Raw genomic sequence first — 21,254 nt, 5'->3', positions numbered from 1 at the left:
GATAGTAGGTATTTAGAACACACTTTCAGTTCTGTGATATATGGGGACATTTAACACACTTTAAGCTAATGTGCATCACGGGGACATATAAATACACACACACAAACAAACACACACACATCTTAAAACATGCATCTTGGGGACTCCGTGCTAAATGTGCATCATGGGGACGTCTTCTGAAGTTTAAATATTTTGCCTTCAAGCTTGCATAAATACACACACACACACACATCTTAAAACATGCATATTGGGGACCCCGTGCTAATGTGCATCATGGGGACGTCTTCTGATGTTTCAATTATTCTGCCTATTATGTGATCTACAATATTTAGACTTTTAATGCCCTTTACTTTAGGCTAATATGCGTCACGGGGACATACATGCTGTTAGAGTTCTCAACGGGCCTGACAATTAAAGCCTGGACCCGAACTGGTCAAACCCAAGGCTTAGCCCGGCCCGAAACATTACTATAATGTTAAGTCTGATAAGCCCCAGTAAAGGAAAAAACACCACCAGTTGGCTGCGGCTATGTTGTTAAATTGACATAATTATACCGAGTGAGTGTGTGAGAGAACGGACAGTCATACTAAATAGTAGATAGATAGTAGGTATTTAGAACACACTTTCAGTTCTGTGATATATGGGGACATTTAACACACTTTAAGCTAATGTGCATCACGGGGACATATAAATACACACACACAAACAAACACACACACACATCTTAAAACATGCATCTTGGGGACTCTGTGCTAAATGTGCATCATGGGGACGTCTTCTGATGTTTCAATTATTCTGCCTATTATGTGATCTACAATATTTAGACTTTTAATGCCCTTTACATTAGGCTAATGTGCGTCACGGGGACATACATGCTGTTAGAGTTCTCAACGGGCCTGACAATAAAGCCTGGACCCGAACTGGTCCAACCCAAGGCTTGGCCCGGCCCGAAACATTACCATAATGTTAAGTCTGATAAGCCCCAGTAAAGGAAAAAACACCACCAGTTTTCTGCGGCTATGTTGTTAAATTGACATAATTATACTGAATGAGTGTGTGAGAGAACGGACAGTCATACTAAATAGTAGATAGATAGTAGGTATTTAGAACACACTTTCAGTTCTGTGATATATGGGGACATTTAACACACTTTAAGCTAATGTGCATCACGGGGACATATAAATACACACACACAAACAAACACACACACACATCTTAAGACATGCATCTTGGGGACTCTGTGCTAAATGTGCATCATGGGGACGTCTTCTGATGTTTCAATTATTCTGCCTATTATGTGATCTACAATATTTAGACTTTTAATGCCCTTTACATTAGGCTAATGTGCGTCACGAGGACATACATGCTGTTAGAGTTCTCAACGGGCCTGACAATAAAGCCTGGACCCGAACTGGTCCAACCCAAGGCTTGGCCCGGCCCGAAACATTACCATAATGTTAAGTCTGAAAAGCCCCAGTAAAGGAAAAAACACCACCAGTTGGCTGCGGCTATGTTGTTAAATTGACATAATTATACCGAATGAGTGTGTGAGAGAACGGACAGTCCTACTAAATAGTAGATAGATAGTAGGTATTTAGAACACACTTTCAGTTCTGTGATATATGGGGACATTTAACACACTTTAAGCTAATGTGCATCACGGGGACATATAAATACACACACACAAACAAACACACACACATCTTAAAACATGCATCTTGGGGACTCCGTGCTAAATGTGCATCATGGGGACGTCTTCTGAAGTTTAAATATTTTGCCTTCAAGCTTGCATAAATACACACACACACACACATCTTAAAACATGCATATTGGGGACCCCGTGCTAATGTGCATCATGGGGACGTCTTCTGATGTTTCAATTATTCTGCCTATTATGTGATCTACAATATTTAGACTTTTAATGCCCTTTACTTTAGGCTAATGTGCGTCACGGGGACATACATGCTGTTAGAGTTCTCAACGGGCCTGACAATTAAAGCCTGGACCCGAACTGGTCAAACCCAAGGCTTAGCCCGGCCCGAAACATTACTATAATGTTAAGTCTGATAAGCCCCAGTAAAGGAAAAAACACCACCAGTTGGCTGCGGCTATGTTGTTAAATTGACATAATTATACCGAGTGAGTGTGTGAGAGAACGGACAGTCATACTAAATAGTAGATAGATAGTAGGTATTTAGAACACACTTTCAGTTCTGTGATATATGGGGACATTTAACACACTTTAAGCTAATGTGCATCACAGGGACATATAAATACACACACACAAACAAACACACACACACATCTTAAAACATGCATCTTGGGGACCCCGTGCTAATGTGCATCATGGGGACGTCTTCTGATGTTTCAATTATTCTGCCTATTATGTGATCTACAATATTTAGACTTTTAATGCCCTTTACTTTAGGCTAATGTGCGTCACGGGGACATACATGCTGTTAGAGTTCTCAACGGGCCTGACAATTAAAGCCTGGACCCGAACTGGTCAAACCCAAGGCTTAGCCCGGCCCGAAACATTACTATAATGTTAAGTCTGATAAGCCCCAGTAAAGGAAAAAACACCACCAGTTGGCTGCGGCTATGTTGTTAAATTGACATAATTATACCGAGTGAGTGTGTGAGAGAACGGACAGTCATACTAAATAGTAGATAGATAGTAGGTATTTAGAACACACTTTCAGTTCTGTGATATATGGGGACATTTAACACACTTTAAGCTAATGTGCATCACAGGGACATATAAATACACACACACAAACAAACACACACACACATCTTAAAACATGCATCTTGGGGACCCCGTGCTAATGTGCATCATGGGGACGTCTTCTGATGTTTCAATTATTCTGCCTATTATGTGATCTACAATATTTAGACTTTTAATGCCCTTTACTTTAGGCTAATGTGCGTCACGGGGACATACATGCTGTTAGAGTTCTCAACGGGCCTGACAATTAAAGCCTGGACCCGAACTGGTCAAACCCAAGGCTTAGCCCGGCCCGAAACATTACTATAATGTTAAGTCTGATAAGCCCCAGTAAAGGAAAAAACACCACCAGTTGGCTGCGGCTATGTTGTTAAATTGACATAATTATACCGAGTGAGTGTGTGAGAGAACGGACAGTCATACTAAATAGTAGATAGATAGTAGGTATTTAGAACACACTTTCAGTTCTGTGATATATGGGGACATTTAACACACTTTAAGCTAATGTGCATCACGGGGACATATAAATACACACACACAAACAAACACACACACACATCTTAAAACATGCATCTTGGGGACTCTGTGCTAAATGTGCATCATGGGGACGTCTTCTGATGTTTCAATTATTCTGCCTATTATGTGATCTACAATATTTAGACTTTTAATGCCCTTTACATTAGGCTAATGTGCGTCACGGGGACATACATGCTGTTAGAGTTCTCAACGGGCCTGACAATAAAGCCTGGACCCGAACTGGTCCAACCCAAGGCTTGGCCCGGCCCGAAACATTACCATAATGTTAAGTCTGATAAACCCCAGTAAAGGAAAAAACACCACCAGTTGGCTGCGGCTATGTTGTTAAATTGACATAATTATACCGAATGAGTGTGTGAGAGAACGGACAGTCATACTAAATAGTAGATAGATAGTAGGTATTTAGAACACACTTTCAGTTCTGTGATATATGGGGACATTTAACACACTTTAAGCTAATGTGCATCACGGGGACATATAAATACACACACACAAACAAACACACACACACATCTTAAGACATGCATCTTGGGGACTCTGTGCTAAATGTGCATCATGGGGACGTCTTCTGATGTTTCAATTATTCTGCCTATTATGTGATCTACAATATTTAGACTTTTAATGCCCTTTACATTAGGCTAATGTGCGTCACGGGGACATACATGCTGTTAGAGTTCTCAACGGGCCTGACAATAAAGCCTGGACCCGAACTGGTCCAACCCAAGGCTTGGCCCGGCCCGAAACATTACCATAATGTTAAGTCTGAAAAGCCCCAGTAAAGGAAAAAACACCACCAGTTGGCTGCGGCTATGTTGTTAAATTGACATAATTATACCGAATGAGTGTGTGAGAGAACGGACAGTCCTACTAAATAGTAGATAGATAGTAGGTATTTAGAACACACTTTCAGTTCTGTGATATATGGGGACATTTAACACACTTTAAGCTAATGTGCATCACGGGGACATATAAATACACACACACAAACAAACACACACACACATCTTAAAACATGCATCTTGGGGACTCTGTGCTAATGTGCATCATGGGGACGTCTTCTGATGTTTCAATTATTCTGCCTATTATGTGATCTACAATATTTAGACTTTTAATGCCCTTTACTCTAGGCTAATGTGCGTCACGGGGACATACATGCTGTTAGAGTTCTCAACGGGCCTGACAATTAAAGCCTGGACCCGAACTGGTCAAACCCAAGGCTTAGCCCGGCCCGAAACATTACTATAATGTTAAGTCTGATAAGCCCCAGTAAAGGAAAAAACACCACCAGTTGGCTGCGGCTATGTTGTTAAATTGACATAATTATACCGAGTGAGTGTGTGAGAGAACGGACAGTCATACTAAATAGTAGATAGATAGTAGGTATTTAGAACACACTTTCAGTTCTGTGATATATGGGGACATTTAACACACTTTAAGCTAATGTGCATCACAGGGACATATAAATACACACACACAAACAAACACACACACACATCTTAAAACATGCATCTTGGGGACCCCGTGCTAATGTGCATCATGGGGACGTCTTCTGATGTTTCAATTATTCTGCCTATTATGTGATCTACAATATTTAGACTTTTAATGCCCTTTACTTTAGGCTAATGTGCGTCACGGGGACATACATGCTGTTAGAGTTCTCAACGGGCCTGACAATTAAAGCCTGGACCCGAACTGGTCAAACCCAAGGCTTAGCCCGGCCCGAAACATTACTATAATGTTAAGTCTGATAAGCCCCAGTAAAGGAAAAAACACCACCAGTTGGCTGCGGCTATGTTGTTAAATTGACATAATTATACCGAGTGAGTGTGTGAGAGAACGGACAGTCATACTAAATAGTAGATAGATAGTAGGTATTTAGAACACACTTTCAGTTCTGTGATATATGGGGACATTTAACACACTTTAAGCTAATGTGCATCACGGGGACATATAAATACACACACACAAACAAACACACACACACATCTTAAAACATGCATCTTGGGGACTCTGTGCTAAATGTGCATCATGGGGACGTCTTCTGATGTTTCAATTATTCTGCCTATTATGTGATCTACAATATTTAGACTTTTAATGCCCTTTACATTAGGCTAATGTGCGTCACGGGGACATACATGCTGTTAGAGTTCTCAACGGGCCTGACAATAAAGCCTGGACCCGAACTGGTCCAACCCAAGGCTTGGCCCGGCCCGAAACATTACCATAATGTTAAGTCTGATAAGCCCCAGTAAAGGAAAAAACACCACCAGTTGGCTGCGGCTATGTTGTTAAATTGACATAATTATACCGAATGAGTGTGTGAGAGAACGGACAGTCATACTAAATAGTAGATAGATAGTAGGTATTTAGAACACACTTTCAGTTCTGTGATATATGGGGACATTTAACACACTTTAAGCTAATGTGCATCACGGGGACATATAAATACACACACGCACAAACAAACACACACACACATCTTAAAACATGCATCTTGGGGACTCTGTGCTAAATGTGCATCATGGGGACGTCTTCTGATGTTTCAATTATTCTGCCTATTATGTGATCTACAATATTTAGACTTTTAATGCCCTTTACATTAGGCTAATGTGCGTCACGGGGACATACATGCTGTTAGAGTTCTCAACGGGCCTGACAATAAAGCCTGGACCCAAACTGGTCCAACCCAAGGCTTGGCCCGGCCCGAAACATTACCATAATGTTAAGTCTGATAAGCCCCAGTAAAGGAAAAAACACCACCAGTTGGCTGCGGCTATGTTGTTAAATTGACATAATTATACCGAGTGAGTGTGTGAGAGAACGGACAGTCATACTAAATAGTAGATAGATAGTAGGTATTTAGAACACACTTTCAGTTCTGTGATATATGGGGACATTTAACACGAGGCCTGCCGGGAACATAGGAATTTTAAAACGTAGAATCTTGTGGCCTGCCACAAACGGAAAAGCCGTTTTAACAGCGATGTATTAATTAATGCATGTTTTAATACGATCGTATCGAAATCTACTGTCAGTTAGCTTTGTTATGCTTCTGACACAATGGGCGCGGCCATTTTGAAAATGCGCGCGCATCCACTTACATTGCCGGCTCTGGTTTCAGACGGCTTTATCTCACAGAAGCGACATTGCAGAGGACGCTTTGTCCCAGACAAGCGTTTTCAACGGCCTGTAGCAGGCGCTGTGATACTCGCGGTCAGCTTTTTCCACCGCCGAGCGAGACAACAACAACCGGTCATGATACCACACACAGCAGCTTTTCACAGGAACAATGCGATTACGGATATTTGGATCTTCAAAGTAAGTGTTACGCGCGATAAAACCTTGGCAATACGCAATCGAGGGATTAATGAATGGCGGCAGGCAGACGGTTAACACACTTTAAGCTAATGTGCATCACGGGGACATATAAATACACACACACAAACAAACACACACACATCTTAAAACATGCATCTTGGGGACCCCGTGCTAATGTGCATCATGGGGACGTCTTCTGATGTTTCAATTATTCTGCCTATTATGTGATCTACAATATTTAGACTTTTAATCCCTTTACATTAGGCTAATGTGCGTCACGGGGACATACATGCTGTTAGAGTTCTCAACGGGCCTGACAATAAAGCCTGGACCCGAACTGGTCCAACCCATGGCTTGGCCCGGCCCCGAAACATTACCATAATGTTAAGTCTGATAAGCCCCAGTAAAGGAAAAAACACCACCAGTTGGCTGCGGCTATGTTGTTAAATTTACATCATTATACCGAGTGAGTGTGTGAGAGAACGGACAGTCATACTAGACATTAGGACATTACACAACATCCTTGTAAGGTGTGCTCTCCCCATTTACCTTTTCAATGGAAGTGGATGTCTTGGCAACTGCTGGAGCCATGTGTGTCTGTGGGGGAGTCTCCACCCCCAGTTGCAGGCATGTCATTCAACATCTGTTTAGAATAAGATTCATTGAATATTAAAAGAGTTAGGCATGTGAAAGTAGTGCACTTGACTATCAATGTTGAATGCACTTATTGGAAGTTGCTTTGGATAAAAGTGAGTTCGAAATAACTCATGTAAGATAATATTACTAGTATTACAACATCCTGATGTAATCCAATATACCATTTTGTTACATAGTAGGTATTTAGAACACACTTTCAGTTCTGTGATATATGGGGACATTTAACACACTTTAAGCTAATGTGCATCACGGGGACATATAAATACACACACAAACAAACACAAACACACATCTTAAAACATGCATCTTGGGGACTCTGTGCTAAATGTGCATCATGGGGACGTCTTCTGAAGTTTCAATATTTTGCCTTCAAGCTTGCATAAATACACACACACACACACATCTTAAGACATGCATATTGGGGACCCTGTGCTAATGTGCATCATGGGGACGTCTTCTGATGTTTCAATTATTCTGCCTATTATTACCATTTTCTTTAATATCACATCATTGCAGAGTCACTGACTGCACTGCTACAGTGCTACACAGAAAGACAGCAGCTAAAGGAAGCTAATGCTACAACACTACAAACTGGACCAAACTCAACATATATACTTTATACAGTAGAAAGTCCTAACACAAAAACGAAATTGTATACCCATTCTGACTATTTTCACAGAAAATAATAGCAAAATAAACGTTTCAGGAGCTCACATTGGATTACATTACATGAAATTACCACCAAACAACATCATCCTTATATCTGAAGCTAAACTGAAGCTAAGTGTCTTAACTTCATCACAAAATTATTTGTGTTACAAAACAGTAGTTTTAAGGTCATTACTAACCTAAAAGTACAGGAAAAGCAATCCCTCTAACTGATCTAAACTGTCTTCAGCCCATGTGAGCCATTTGAGCTAACTTAGCTAACTGAGCTATCTTAATAATCAGAGCTAATTCACAAAATGGTATGAGCTAATTTAGCTAACTGAGCTAGCTTAATAATCAGAGCTAATTCACAAAATGTTATGGTCAAATACTGGTTATAGTGATTTTTCAAATATCTGTGGTTGAGCACTGTTTTTATTAATTGTTCATTCAGAAAAAAATAGCTTACCTTGTGTTTTGCTTTTGCTGCCATCTTCACTGGAATCTCCTGTTCTGTTACACCTGTTAACACTCAATTTGATGGTATAATCCCTCCTTGTGGGGAACAGGGTGGGTGGGGCCACATAATGATGTGGGTGCGGCCACAAAAGTGTGTGTGAGAATGTAATGAGTGCAATAGCAGCTAAAACCCTTAGGGGGAGATACTGAGCACCACTTACACACACACGACGATCAAAAAACGTCCCTTATGGGCCAAGGCTAAAAACCTCACAGGCACATATAAAGCATCTCCTGGGTTGGTTTTTTAACGGTTTCCCTCATGGGGACTAGGTTTTTTGTCCCCATACCGTAACTGGTCCCCATGACGTGACTGTGTAAACAGATTTGTGTCCCCACAAAGATATAAAAACCAGAGCACACACACACACACACACACACACACACACACACACACACACACACACACACACACACACACACACACACACACACACACACACACACACACACACACACACACACACACACACACACACACACACACACACAGCCCACAGTGTGCCATCGACAGCGTTCCGTTCACCTGGCTTTACATTGATGGCCTGTTTGTGTTTTTGTAATGACAATAACCATGTTGAAGTTTTTGCTGATCACTTCGACACTCGGCACTCCACTGCCAACAATGCAAAGCATCATGGTCCGGAGCCACCTGGCAGTTTTACCCATTTAGACTTGACGTCGAAATTTAAAAAATGTCTTCTAAATGACGACAATATTCTGAAAAACCTCATGTGTCAGTGGTGCTCAAATATTTCATGTCAAGGACCCCAAAAATGATATGTAATTGGCCACTGCGACCCCCATCTGAAAATATGTTGTTCCAGGAACCTCTCAGAAGCAAAGATTTGAGTTAAAAACGCTCTGAAAGAATATATATTCAAAGTCAAAGATTTGAGCCACATTTTCAAGATTTTTCAAAAATAGCAGACCTACAAGCTCGTAGCACGGCACTCGGTGCCGCGCTATGAGCTTGTAGATCTGCTATTTTTCAATAGCTAAAGTATAACATAATGCTTGAAACACCAAAAGGGGTTCCCGCACAGAATGGGTTTTATAGGCCAGTTAAATCTTTGTCATGAGGGCTTCCAAATCAGTGAGACCCGGCCTGGACCTGTTTCAAGTTTATTAGAGAACATCATTGCATAACACTATGAATTATGGTGTTTCTTTCAATCCAATTCAAGAGGACCGCTCTATTAAACCGCTCTATTAAAAACGAACACTAAAAACAAATCATCAACCATCCAAACACATTCCTTTGTTCTTTGGCTGTAGCGACTTTGTGTTTGTAGACGGGCTCTGGATCATTGGACTGATCCCTTCTCTCAGTGGCCTCCTCTTTCCTCGCCTCCAGTGTGTAGGGAAGGAATTAATTGGTATCCTAATGATGTGGCAGCACTTTCTCTGCAGACATTTCCAGTTCCTGGATCAAGGGTTTTGGGAGGCCGGGCCCAGACAGGTGAAGCATATAGAGCACAGATGCCCACACTTTTTTGACTTGAGAGCTACTTTCAAAATGACCAGCTCAACAAGATCTACCCACCAAAAACAATATTATCCTATTGCTGAAAACAGTTTCAAAATTTACCTGACAAACACACTTGCAAAATAGAGGGGAGAAAATGGAATTAGTAGGGGTCCTTGTATATAACTTTGTAATGCTACTGACGTTTGTGCGCAACACTCTTGAAAACGTTTTGCATTGTTGGTTTGAGCCGACGGGCCCTTTTTTATGTCAATCAAGTCACATTAATTGAAGTGGCAGAGGCCAAAAAAAACATGTATTTTAAATGATATATTTTTAGGGGCATGTCATGTGATCTGCACGCCCTGTGTGATCCACTGGTAGATCATGATCCCAATGCATTTTTCCCATAGACATTTCAACAAGTATTTATTTAAAGACGGTTACACCGCGGACAAAGCCAACTCGAGACACAAACACAAACAATATTTTGGACCAAACAAATAATTACAAAGAAGAAAAACAACAAAAAAAGTGTTGTAACCTGCCGTTTTTTCTTCTTTCTGATTATTTTTTCGGCCCCAAAAATTTTGTTTGTTGTCATGATTTGTCACGACTCGAGTTGGCTTTGTCCGCGGCGTAAACGTCTTTAAATAAATACTTTCTGAAATGTCTATGAGGAAAATGAACGGAGAATCATTTCCTGGTCCATGGTAGGGGGCGGGACTGCGACGCTCTATAGAGGGTATGCGTTAAGTGAATGGCAGATCGAGTGGCAAAGTCAGTGACAAAGTGAATTTAATGTTGTTTAAAGTTATTTAATTCAATCAGATGGATGTATGGGCTGTCGAGGCCAGAAAGTACTTCTCTGTCATTCAGTAGGCGTTCCCGCATAACTTCCGGGTATGATGATGTCACGTGCATACCCTCTATTCCAGCACTGATCTGATGAAGGTCACGTATATACCTGGGTCAACAGAACAGTGATCTGATGAAGGTCACGTATATACCTGGGTCAACAGAACAGTGATACTGCTGATTTTCTATTCCAGCACTGATCTGATGAAGGTCACGTATATACCTGGGTCAACAGAACAGTGATACTGCTGATCTGATGAAGGTCACGTATATACCTGGGTCAACAGAACAGTGATACTGCTGATCTGATGAAGGTCACGTATATACCTGGGTCAACAGAACAGTGATACTGCTGATTTTCTATTCCGTATTCTATCCGTTAATCAGTTTTAATCAAACTTTTACTCAATTACATTTTTAATTCCAGACTTCCCATGATTTTATAACCCATTTTTCACCCCTGTGTCAATTATCTAATGTGATCCTGGGCGCTTACACTCCCTCCGCCAACCTGGGGAGAGTAACGGACTGACCTCATGCTTCCTTTTAGTGCATGAGCGTCCAAGCCGCTTCTTTACACCAGACAGGGGGGAAGTTTCCCTGGTTGGACGTAGCGTGTGGAAGGAACACGTTATTCCAAACAGTGCCCTAGCTTCCCCTCCATCAGGCGCCCCGGCTAATTCCGGACTTTTACTTGTACTGAAGTATTTCAAAATGGCAGTATTGATACTTTTACTTAACCCATTTAGACCCGAGGACGATTCTACAAATGTCTTCCAAGTCTTGACAGTTTTCTGAAAAACCCATTTTTATGTCAAGGACCCCCAAAAATATATGTAATTGTCCGCCGAGCCCCATCTGAAAATATGTTGTTCCGGGGCCCCCCCCCCAGAAAACGTTAAAAACGTTAAAAACGTTCGCTCTGAAAGAATATATTCAAACATTTGGGCCACATTTTCACGATTTTTCTAAAATAGCAGACCTACAAGCTCGTAGCGCAGCACTCGGTGCTGCGCTGAGCTTGTAGATCTGCTATTTTTCAAAAGCTAAAGTACAACATAATTCTTAAAACACCAAATGGGGGTTCCTGCCCAAAATGGGTTAAGTAAAACTTTTGAGTACTTTTCCGACCACTGGTATTGATGGACCCACTCTGTTTTGACCTTTGACCCTTATATTGAAATGTTTATTTATTTTAATGCTGCAGGAGAGCCCAGAGTGTTGGTCCTGAACCACTCCGAAGGCAGGGCTCCACGGCATCGAGCCGCCCGCCCCAGCCCCTTCCCGCTCAGGCCATCAGACACATCTGGGTTCGCATCGCCCTCTTCGACAAAGTTCTGGACAAGTTGGTACAGCACATCGTGGACACCTCCAGGTGAGGTGTTTTAATATTGATTGAGGTCCAATTCTTGCCTCATTGACTAGAAGAAAGGGAGCCATTTGTCTTAATAATTACTAAAGAACGAGGAGTTCTTTCAATGAATGCCCATCAATTCCCATTAATAACTTGTCTTCATTATGTGGTCTTGTCTAGCCTCTCCCCCTGCACTTGTTACAGTATGTGTGCTGTGTGAAATATTGTCCAATTGTCCACTTTTTTGCATGCAGAGCCCCTAATATAACAGATGAGATGATCTGAAACCTGAAATGTCAGTTGCGAGTGCAGCTTCGAGAGTGTCTCTGCATTCTGGACTGTAATCATATATATTTTGCTTCATAATTCTCATGTTGTCTGTGTTTATTACAGTAAATACTATGAGAAAGAAGCTCTGATGCATGACCCTGTGTATGGGCCCATCTTGGCTGCTCTACTCGGTGAGTTTATTAAAGCAATATTCATAAATGCTATGCCGGTGGACAGTGGCGTGCACAGACATTTAGAGGGGCAGGTGCTCAAGTGAAAAAAGGGCACCTTGTGCAGCACGTGGAACCGGCCGGTTGCCTTAATAGTGTGAGATTTATAGATTTTGGGGCATTAATATTATATTAGAAGCTTTTTTTAATCAAGAATTGATCAATGTCACCATGGTCCACATACTGTAGGCTACACTGTACGAAAGAAAAGGCACATTGCTGTCCAGAGGGCAAGGGCAGGTGGTGCTCTAGCACCCCCTGGTGTCTATCTGTGCACACCACTGCCGGTGGACCACGGTCACGCCACTCTGACTCAGACATAACCATAAACAATTATTTCAATAGAAAACAGTTCCATTTTTATTGCTGATGCCCATTTATAAATCACCATTTATTGTAATATCTAACATTATTTAGTACTGTGGTAGTGGGTACTGCACTGGGCTACTCTGACAATAGCTAATGCACGTCGTGCATTGATTAAAAACAACTTTAAGTTCACACCTCAACATAGTTTACAAAGGCTGCCGAGTGCTGTCGCACCAGCACTATAGCGCAAATTAACCCATTTTGACCTGAGATCAGATTCTAAAAATGTCTTCTAAATCCTGACAATTTTCTGAAAAAGCTATGTTTCTATGTCAGTCGTTCTTCGATTTTTCAAAAATAGCAGACCTACAAGCTCGTAGCGCGGCACTCGGTGCCGTGCTATGAGCTTGTAGATCTGCTATTTTTCAATAGCTAAAGCATAACATAATGCTAACACCAAAAGGGGTTCCCGCCCAAAATGGATTTTAACATAGGAATGAGCCTGCATGTTGGTGTGACCTGTATAGGTGTTGAGCAAAGTGCGTGTGTGTGTGTGTGTGTGTGTGTGTGTGTGTGTGTGTGTGTGTGTTTGTGTGTGTGTGTGTCGTCAGTGGGGCCCTGTGCTCTGGAGTACAGTAAGTTGAAGACGTCTGACCACTTCTGGACGGACCCCTCTGCAAACGAGCTGGTCCAACGTCACCGCATCCATGGAGCTCACCGGAGCCAGGATGCCTCGCCCAGCCGCAGGCCTGCTCTGGGGGTGAGGGGAGAGGGGGGGGGGGGCCCACATCTTTGGGGCTAGTCCGGAGGTGTATGTTTGTTTGTGTATGCATGTGCACAGTGGTGTCATGCTCGTAGAACGCAGTACTATGGAGTGGTACTAAAAAATAATATTTGACGTGCACGCGCAGGTACGGAACGGAACGGTGCATGCGCGTGCATACTAGAAACCACCCCCCTAGATTCAAGAGAAGACGCATCACGTCACCAGACTTTCCAAGAAGTATACCCAGTGGTTACTTGCATACTGGCGGTGGGTGTGCCTCCCTAGTTTCACGCCTTGTCAAGTCCCCAAATCAAAATGGCTAGCTACTACTCTGCATAACAACAGGTTTTAACTGTTTACCTGAACGGCGACGCACGTTCTCACACAGCACAGGCAGCAGCATGGCTCCAGTAGTCTACTGCTTCTGTGGTGTTGTGGCACGCAACAAGAATGCCTCCTCCTACTCCGACATCGAATATCCTGAAAGTAAGTTAAGTAACCGAGCTTTTCATGGACTAGAGGGGTGGATTCAAACTAGCACTGGAAACCCATGGCGGCTCCCTATTGGTTCACCAACCTATGTGCCCTCCTCCCCCCGCCCCGCCTCTTCTTCTCCCCTCCTCTCCCCTGGGAGAACACAGCAGAGAACACTGATGTCACCAAATTTGGAGCGACGCCCCTCTGCACTCTTATTGGTTAGGGAAATACACGGTTCACTCCCACTCCTATGCCACATTTCCTGGTTACTTCCCCCAGGCTTTTTTATTTTTTTTTCAAATGTTTTAAACCAAAACACCGGGTCCCTGTCAAGGCTATATCCTGAGTAACATACTAAGTCCAAGGACCAGAAACAAACCATGAACCTTTTATGTGTTCTGTGCTCTGTCAGGAACTCCTTTCTAATCCATTCTGTCTTCCGGTCCGTAGATCCGTAAAAGGCAGTCCAGTGTCAACATGTCTGAGGATAAGTTTGCTGCCTCTGCCAGGGAGTACGTGGAGTCGTTGCACCAGAACTCTCGCACACACCTCCTTTATGGAAAGAACAATGTGTTGGTGCAGCCGGTAGGAACCTATTCTCTCTCTCCACTGCGTGTGTGTGTGCGCGTGTGTGTGTGTGTGTGTGTGTGTGTGTGTGCACACACACGTTTCAATTTGATTATTATGCCCGGTCTAACCACATTCAACCTGGTGTTCCTATTTAGGCATGCCATTATTTCTAAAATGTTTCAAAAATAGTGAAAAAAGCAGATCTACTGTAAGCTCATGGTGTATTCTGAGCTTGTAGATTCTCTTATCTTTTTTTTAAGGCATTTCGCAATTATTTGGTCATTGCTTTCATTGGCCACTGGTTCATTCTAGAGGTTTTGAATTTTATTCCAGTACTTGTAAAAAGTGTCTAGGTTGAAGGTATCGGTTATAGGCAGATTAAACTCAAATTACTTTAGCTGACTGGAGTGAACAAACCTCAAACCTAGCATCCTCCACCCCCGAACCCAGCATCATTCATCCCTCATCGGTCTGGAGTGAACAAACCTCAAACCTAGCATCCTCCACCCCCGAACCCAGCATCATTCATCCCTCATCGGTCTGGAGTGAACAAACCTCAAACCTAGCATCCTCCACCCCCGAACCCAGCATCATTCATCCCTCATCGGTCTGGAGTGAACAAACCTCAAACCTAGCATCCTCCACCCCCGAACCCAGTGAACAAACCTCAAACCTGGCATCCTCCACCCCCGAACCCAGCATCATTCATCCCTCATCGATCTTGGCCAGTTGCAATTTTTAAATCAAATTCTTGGACGTTTGCCTTGCCAGATGAATCGTGAAATCGGTTTATTTAGTAAGTTAAATGTAGAATAGGCAGCATTTGGAAGGGATATAGAGTATCGACAGTAGTCTACAGTAGGCAAAATGTTCATACTCACTATCTCCACCCTCCCTATTAACCCTAGAAACCTGGGTGATTTTCACCTGGACAATTATGTTTATGTCATTTATATAATGTTGCTGATGTGACGTCTGAGGTGGGTATGTCCTTGGGTAGTTTGTTTCCCTGCTCACATCCCTGTTTGTTTTTCTACAGGCAGGTAGTCTACTCTATCACTAAACCTGGGTGAATTGGGTTTAGTGATATAGTGATAAATCCCTCCCACAATGGGCTTTTTTCGAAATAAAAAAAATGTTTGCTCTGAAATAATATATATTCAAAGATTTGTGCCGCATTTTTACGATTTTTCAAAAATAGCAGACCTACAAGCTCGTAGCGCGCCACTCGGTGGCGCGCTATGAGCTTGTAGATCTGCTATTTTTCAATAGCTAAAGTATAACATATATGCTTAGTTAAAACACCAAAAGGGGTTCCCGTCCAGAATGGGTTAACAGGAGAAGGGCGCACACCAGTATTGGTGAGGTGCTAATGGCCTTGGGCGGTAAATATAGAAAATGAAGAAAAAAGGCCACACACTCAGAGCCACGACGATGCAGAAAATGTATTAAAAAGATGAAACCAACGTTTCGACCTGTAAGATCTATCTTCTTCAGGGAATGAACCATGACCATTCTCACATTCTCAAATGGTTTCCCAGCCTCATTTTTAGAAATACTTTTAAAATAATCATTTTCATGTTGAGTACCTCAAATTGCCATATGATGCTGTACTTTGTTTATGAGAAATATTTTTTATGGAATATATTACATTGGGTAAAATATTCTCAGGTTTAGTGATGGTGTGACAAAAGTTGGGTTTAGAGATCTAGGGTTAAACTGATCTTACTAATGAGTCTAGAATCATTTGCCTCAAATAGTTGGTCTACTGTTGATGTTTGTCTTTAAGCTGAGAGTAAAGAGATTTGAAGACACACATTACCATAATTCATAATGGCAAAATGTAGATGCCTAACAGCTGAACATTTCCAACATTGCAAATCCTTTCTTTCTCTGAAACTAAATCTAATTTGCACGTTCCATTGGAAAAAGCATATTTGTCCAGCTCAGACATTTGTCCTAATAATTCATCACTAAAGGCATATCACACATGAAGTGGCCAAATGTCCCAGTGCACTGTTCAAGAATATGCATGCATATTATCTACACAACTGACACAGCTACATCAATCATAGCTCACCTCACGCTGCTAAACTCTCAGTAGCACATAATTGGTGCTTTGTACGCTGCACACCTACATAGTAATTTGCTATCCACACATAGCTACAGGTCGCATTGGATAGCCATTCCATTGTTGGACTCCCTTCCTACCTCATAATTGAGGTAACGCTGCACTTCTTTCAGGTCTGCATCACATCATGGTATGACTATGGTGCCATCACCCTTCAGCTGCAAAGAACGGAACCATTCCCTGAACAAAGAAATGGCCACAAACTCCACTTGTAGTTCACTGTGTTTTCGATGCAAGAGAAGAAAAGTGTGCGAATATGGACACAGAATAAAAGTAGATGAATAACTGCATAGAAGTTAGCATCGAGTCGACAGACTGTGGAGTTCTTAGTCGGGGAGTGAGTTTCACAGTCGAGACAGAAGACTCGGTCGCCCATGATACAGAGCTTGAGATGGGGACTTAATTGGAGGAAGTTTGTGTTTCCAGAGTGGAGATTTGTGACTCGAGCAGTCCAGCCTGGTCCAGCCAAGGTGGACCATTGAGCCATGGCCCAGGCCGATTTGAGGCATTTTGTTCAAAATGGAGCACTCCTGAAAAGTTTGGAAACCAATCTTAGCCAATCGGGATGGAGTATGAAAAATCTGAAACACCCATTTTGTTTAATGACTATATAGCGAGACTGTATTTGCTTGATGTTTGGACAAAATCTGTAGAAGTACTGTCAAAACATGTGTTTAGCAAAAAAAAATCCCCCTGGTCCTGGTGGCGCTATTACAGGCCCATTTGAAATGTGTGAATTATTATTGTGTGTGCACAGTTTGGCTGCCATCAAGCCAACAGTGCCAGAGATCAAGAGTAAAATGTGTTTTACAGTGGACAACATAGTGTAACATGTCAGTGTTTATGGTAAAACCAAATAAAACTATTGATCTCAGTAGCTAATTAAACGGCAATAACAGTCGATCAGTTAACAGGACACAGCCAATATGGAAGGATGTACAATTCAAACTGCAAAGATACAACTAGTACAGCTACAGTATAATGCGTGCATTTTTTAGACGCAATTAACTTGGCACACAGTACAGTATGTCCAACGTGCAGAATAGATGTGGACCATCATGTAACTGAATGTAGTACAAAGAGGATTGGCTGTCTCCTCCTCTGCAGGGTGCTTTGCCAAGATCTTTCAGGGAATGTTTAGTAACTCCGCATGCCTCCCACTGGGCTCATGTACCCTCTCTGACTGGGTGTACAGGATATGACGCGTGGGTTGGTAGAAACCACACACATACTGTTGTACGTGATAAACTGTACAGCACACACCTCGGTACATAAACATAACCGCACACTCGCGTGCACACGCACGTGTCATGTCACCCACACACACAGCAGGGCCCTGGCGTGCTTGCGTGCAGAAATGGGCTTTAGCAGTTCCCATCTTCCTCTCCACCCTCCACCCCCATCTCTGCTGCCTACCTCCTTCTTCTTCTTCTACTTCTACTTTTACTTCTTCTCTGTCTCTCTACACTTCTATATAAAAACGGAATGGAAATCATGTAAGGACTCAGGTAAAAAGGGAATATAAACTTATACAGTAAAGGGGATGGGGGGATTCAGATTTGACGGGGGCCAGTTTCGAATTGCGGCCGTCCGTAGGTGCCCTTTGAGAGCGGTTTTGAAGGAGTCAAGGGATTTGCATGTCTTAATGGCTGTTGGTAGGGCGTTCCATATTTTGGTGGCATTGGCGCGAAACGAATTTAGTCCATTGTTTGTGCCGAATCTGGGTTGCACATGGTTTGAGGCCAAGTATAGTAGCCTGACCAGTTTGTTTTGGTAAATCTGGAGCCTTGCACCCCCATATCTTGCAAGTCTGATGATAACTACTTTTTTATGCACTGTATACAGTATGATGTATTGCCATGTTTTTTGTTCTTGCTTAATGTAAATCGCTCTGGATTAAGAGCGTCTGCTAAATGCCTAAATTGTAAATTGCATTTGGGGGGCTGCAGCCAGAGGCTACAGTATATGGCTAGTAGGAAGTAGGATGAATTATTCTGTGTGCATGCATACATACATATACCCTATTCATGTTTGACATGGACGCACTTTCTTGGTGACAAAGAAAGTAGGTGGACAGACAATTCACAATATGATGTTGTGTACCTGTCCTCTCCCCACAGAAGAATTCATAATATGATGTTGTGTACCTGTCCTCTCCCCACAGAAGAAGGACATGGAGGATTCATAATATGATGTTGTGTACCTGTCCTCTCCCCACAGAAGAAGGACATGGAGGTGCTGCGTGGCTACCTGTCCCTGCATCAGGCCGGAGATACCCTCACCCTGAAGTGGACACCGAACCAGCTCATCAACGGCACGCTGGGAGACTGTGATCTGGAGAAGAGGTACTGTAACCTTATAAACCCCAAATATCCTGAACTCATTCACTGCCAGATTAAATACCTAAGTGAAGTAAATGACCACTTTATGTTTACATTTTAGAATATGAGTACGCAGTCGGTTCTAAAACCTTTGATTCTGTGAAAAAAGGAAAACCGCTAAACAAAGGGTATTTATTAAATTAAAATTGCGCACTAGTGTCACCCCCTCATGAGTCGAGCCCATTGGTCGAACCCGTTTTCGCTCGTTCATGTGTCTGGCTGGCTGGCCCCAGCCATAATATGCTGCAGTACCTATGATCAGCCAGCATGTCCAATGCACTTCATTTCTCCCTCTCATTAATATGGCTTGGCTTGCCCCCTTTGTTTTCTTTCACTGGTCCTTCTATAGCTCTTAAATGCCTCTCTATAACTGCCCCTCCTTTATCTCTTCTTGTCTCCTATAGCATCTACTGGGACTATGCATTGACCGTTCCCTTACGCCAGATAGTGTGTATGCACTGTCACCAGAGACGTGAGTATACATCGAGCACCTCCGTCCCATTCCCACCACTCTGTGGGATGTCTCCTTAACCGAGCACCTCCGTCCCAGTCCCACCACTCTGTGGGATGTCTCTCTTTAAACACCGAGCACCTCCGTCCCATTCCCACCACTCTGTGGGATGTCTCTTTAGAGTATACACCCAGCACCTCCGTCCCATTCCCACCACTCTGTGGGATGTCTCTTTAGAGTATACACCCAGCACCTCCGTCCCATTCCCACCACTCTGTGGGATGTCTCTTTAGAGTATACACCCAGCACCTCCGTCCCAGTCCCACCACTCTGTGGGATGTCTCTTTAGAGTATACACCCAGCACCTCCGTCTCATTCCCACCACTCTGTGGGATGTCTCTTTAGAGTATACACCCAGCACCTCAGTCTCATTCCCACCACTCTGTGGGATGTCTCTTTAAACACCGAGCACCTCCGTCCCATTCCCACCACTCTGTGGGATGTCTCTTCTTTAAACACAGCTAGTCATTATCTCAACTCAGTGCTCATGTCACACGTTTGAATAGAGCAGTAGTGGGCATCTTTGACGATGGAGAGGGCCATTATATTTCCATACTCACTCCAGAGGGGCCACATTGCATGTATGTATGTCGTAGCAAAAATAGCCAAAAGTTCAAGTCGCATCGCGACACGTTTTGAACTTGTAGATCGGCTATTTTTGCTATATTTGAATTGAAATCCTGAAAAGTAATTTTAACTAAATACAAATATTTTGGACATAAAAAAGACAATAACATTATTTGTAATACTACTCAGCAAGCTACCAATTTAGACTGTAAGTAATTACAGCGGGTCATGTTTGCATGTTTGGAATTGTAACAGCTGAAATCAATAACATATCAGTATTCCAGGAATTAATCCGAGGGCCACATTAAGTGAAGGTGGGGGCCGCATGTGGCCCGCGGGCCACCAGTTGCCCCATGTATGGAATAGAGGATGATGGCCATTGGCCCCGCAGTGTGGTTTTAGCCAATAACAGTACGGTCAGTGGCATTCTGTCTCAGAGCCGAGGAGGCTGTCGTGTGAGGGACGACTGTGTTTAATAAGCGCTTGTCACATTAAGCTATCGATTGTCCGTCTTTATAAAAATGTTCATTTCCTGCTAGAACGGATCAGGGTGCAGCAGAGCAGGAAGCAAGGGTCACTTCTGTTTGTGTTTCATCTATCTCAGTGACCCCTTCTTCACCTCCTCCGACCGTCCTGTCACGGTCATACATGGTGTGCGTGTGTGTGTGTGTGTGTGTGTGTGTGTGTGTGTGTGTGTGTGTGTGTGTGTGTGTGTGTGTGTGTGTGTGTGTGTGTGTGTGTGCGAGAGTGCGTGACAGAGAGAGAGAACTCTCAGTGCTTCCTTTCTTCCTCCCTGTTTCTCTCTCCCTCTCTGTCTGTCTACACTTGGCGGAGACAATGAGCCACATTGTCTCTGCCACCCGAAGGCATGGCCACAAGAGTCAAAGACTCTGATTTCGCCCCCGTCCTGATATTATTACTCCCAACTGATTTTATCCATACATCACGCAAATTG

The 21,254-nt window shown here is 42.9% G+C and overlaps 1 protein-coding gene across 1 annotated transcript in view; it reads left to right on the top strand.

Annotated features, from left to right (window-relative positions):
- sgsm2 (small G protein signaling modulator 2) overlaps positions 1 to 21,254 on the top strand; it is a gene marked incomplete at both ends in the record, with an annotated part of 146,847 nt that overhangs the window by 99,836 nt on the left and 25,757 nt on the right. Inside the window, 6 exons of the mRNA XM_079514195.1 lie at positions 11,941 to 12,108; positions 12,481 to 12,548; positions 13,508 to 13,656; positions 14,590 to 14,724; positions 19,061 to 19,185; positions 19,626 to 19,693. Coding sequence (XP_079370321.1) covers positions 11,941 to 12,108; positions 12,481 to 12,548; positions 13,508 to 13,656; positions 14,590 to 14,724; positions 19,061 to 19,185; positions 19,626 to 19,693 — 713 coding nt within the window. The remainder of the gene's footprint in view (positions 1 to 11,940; positions 12,109 to 12,480; positions 12,549 to 13,507; positions 13,657 to 14,589; positions 14,725 to 19,060; positions 19,186 to 19,625; positions 19,694 to 21,254) is intronic.

The sequence above is a fragment of the Electrona antarctica genome (assembly GCF_951216825.1).
Source record: "Electrona antarctica genome assembly, chromosome: 11".
NCBI classification, from domain to species: Eukaryota; Metazoa; Chordata; class Actinopteri; order Myctophiformes; family Myctophidae; genus Electrona; species Electrona antarctica.
The sequence above is the reverse complement of the archived record's forward strand: the minus strand, read 5'-3'. Positions and strand labels throughout refer to the sequence as shown.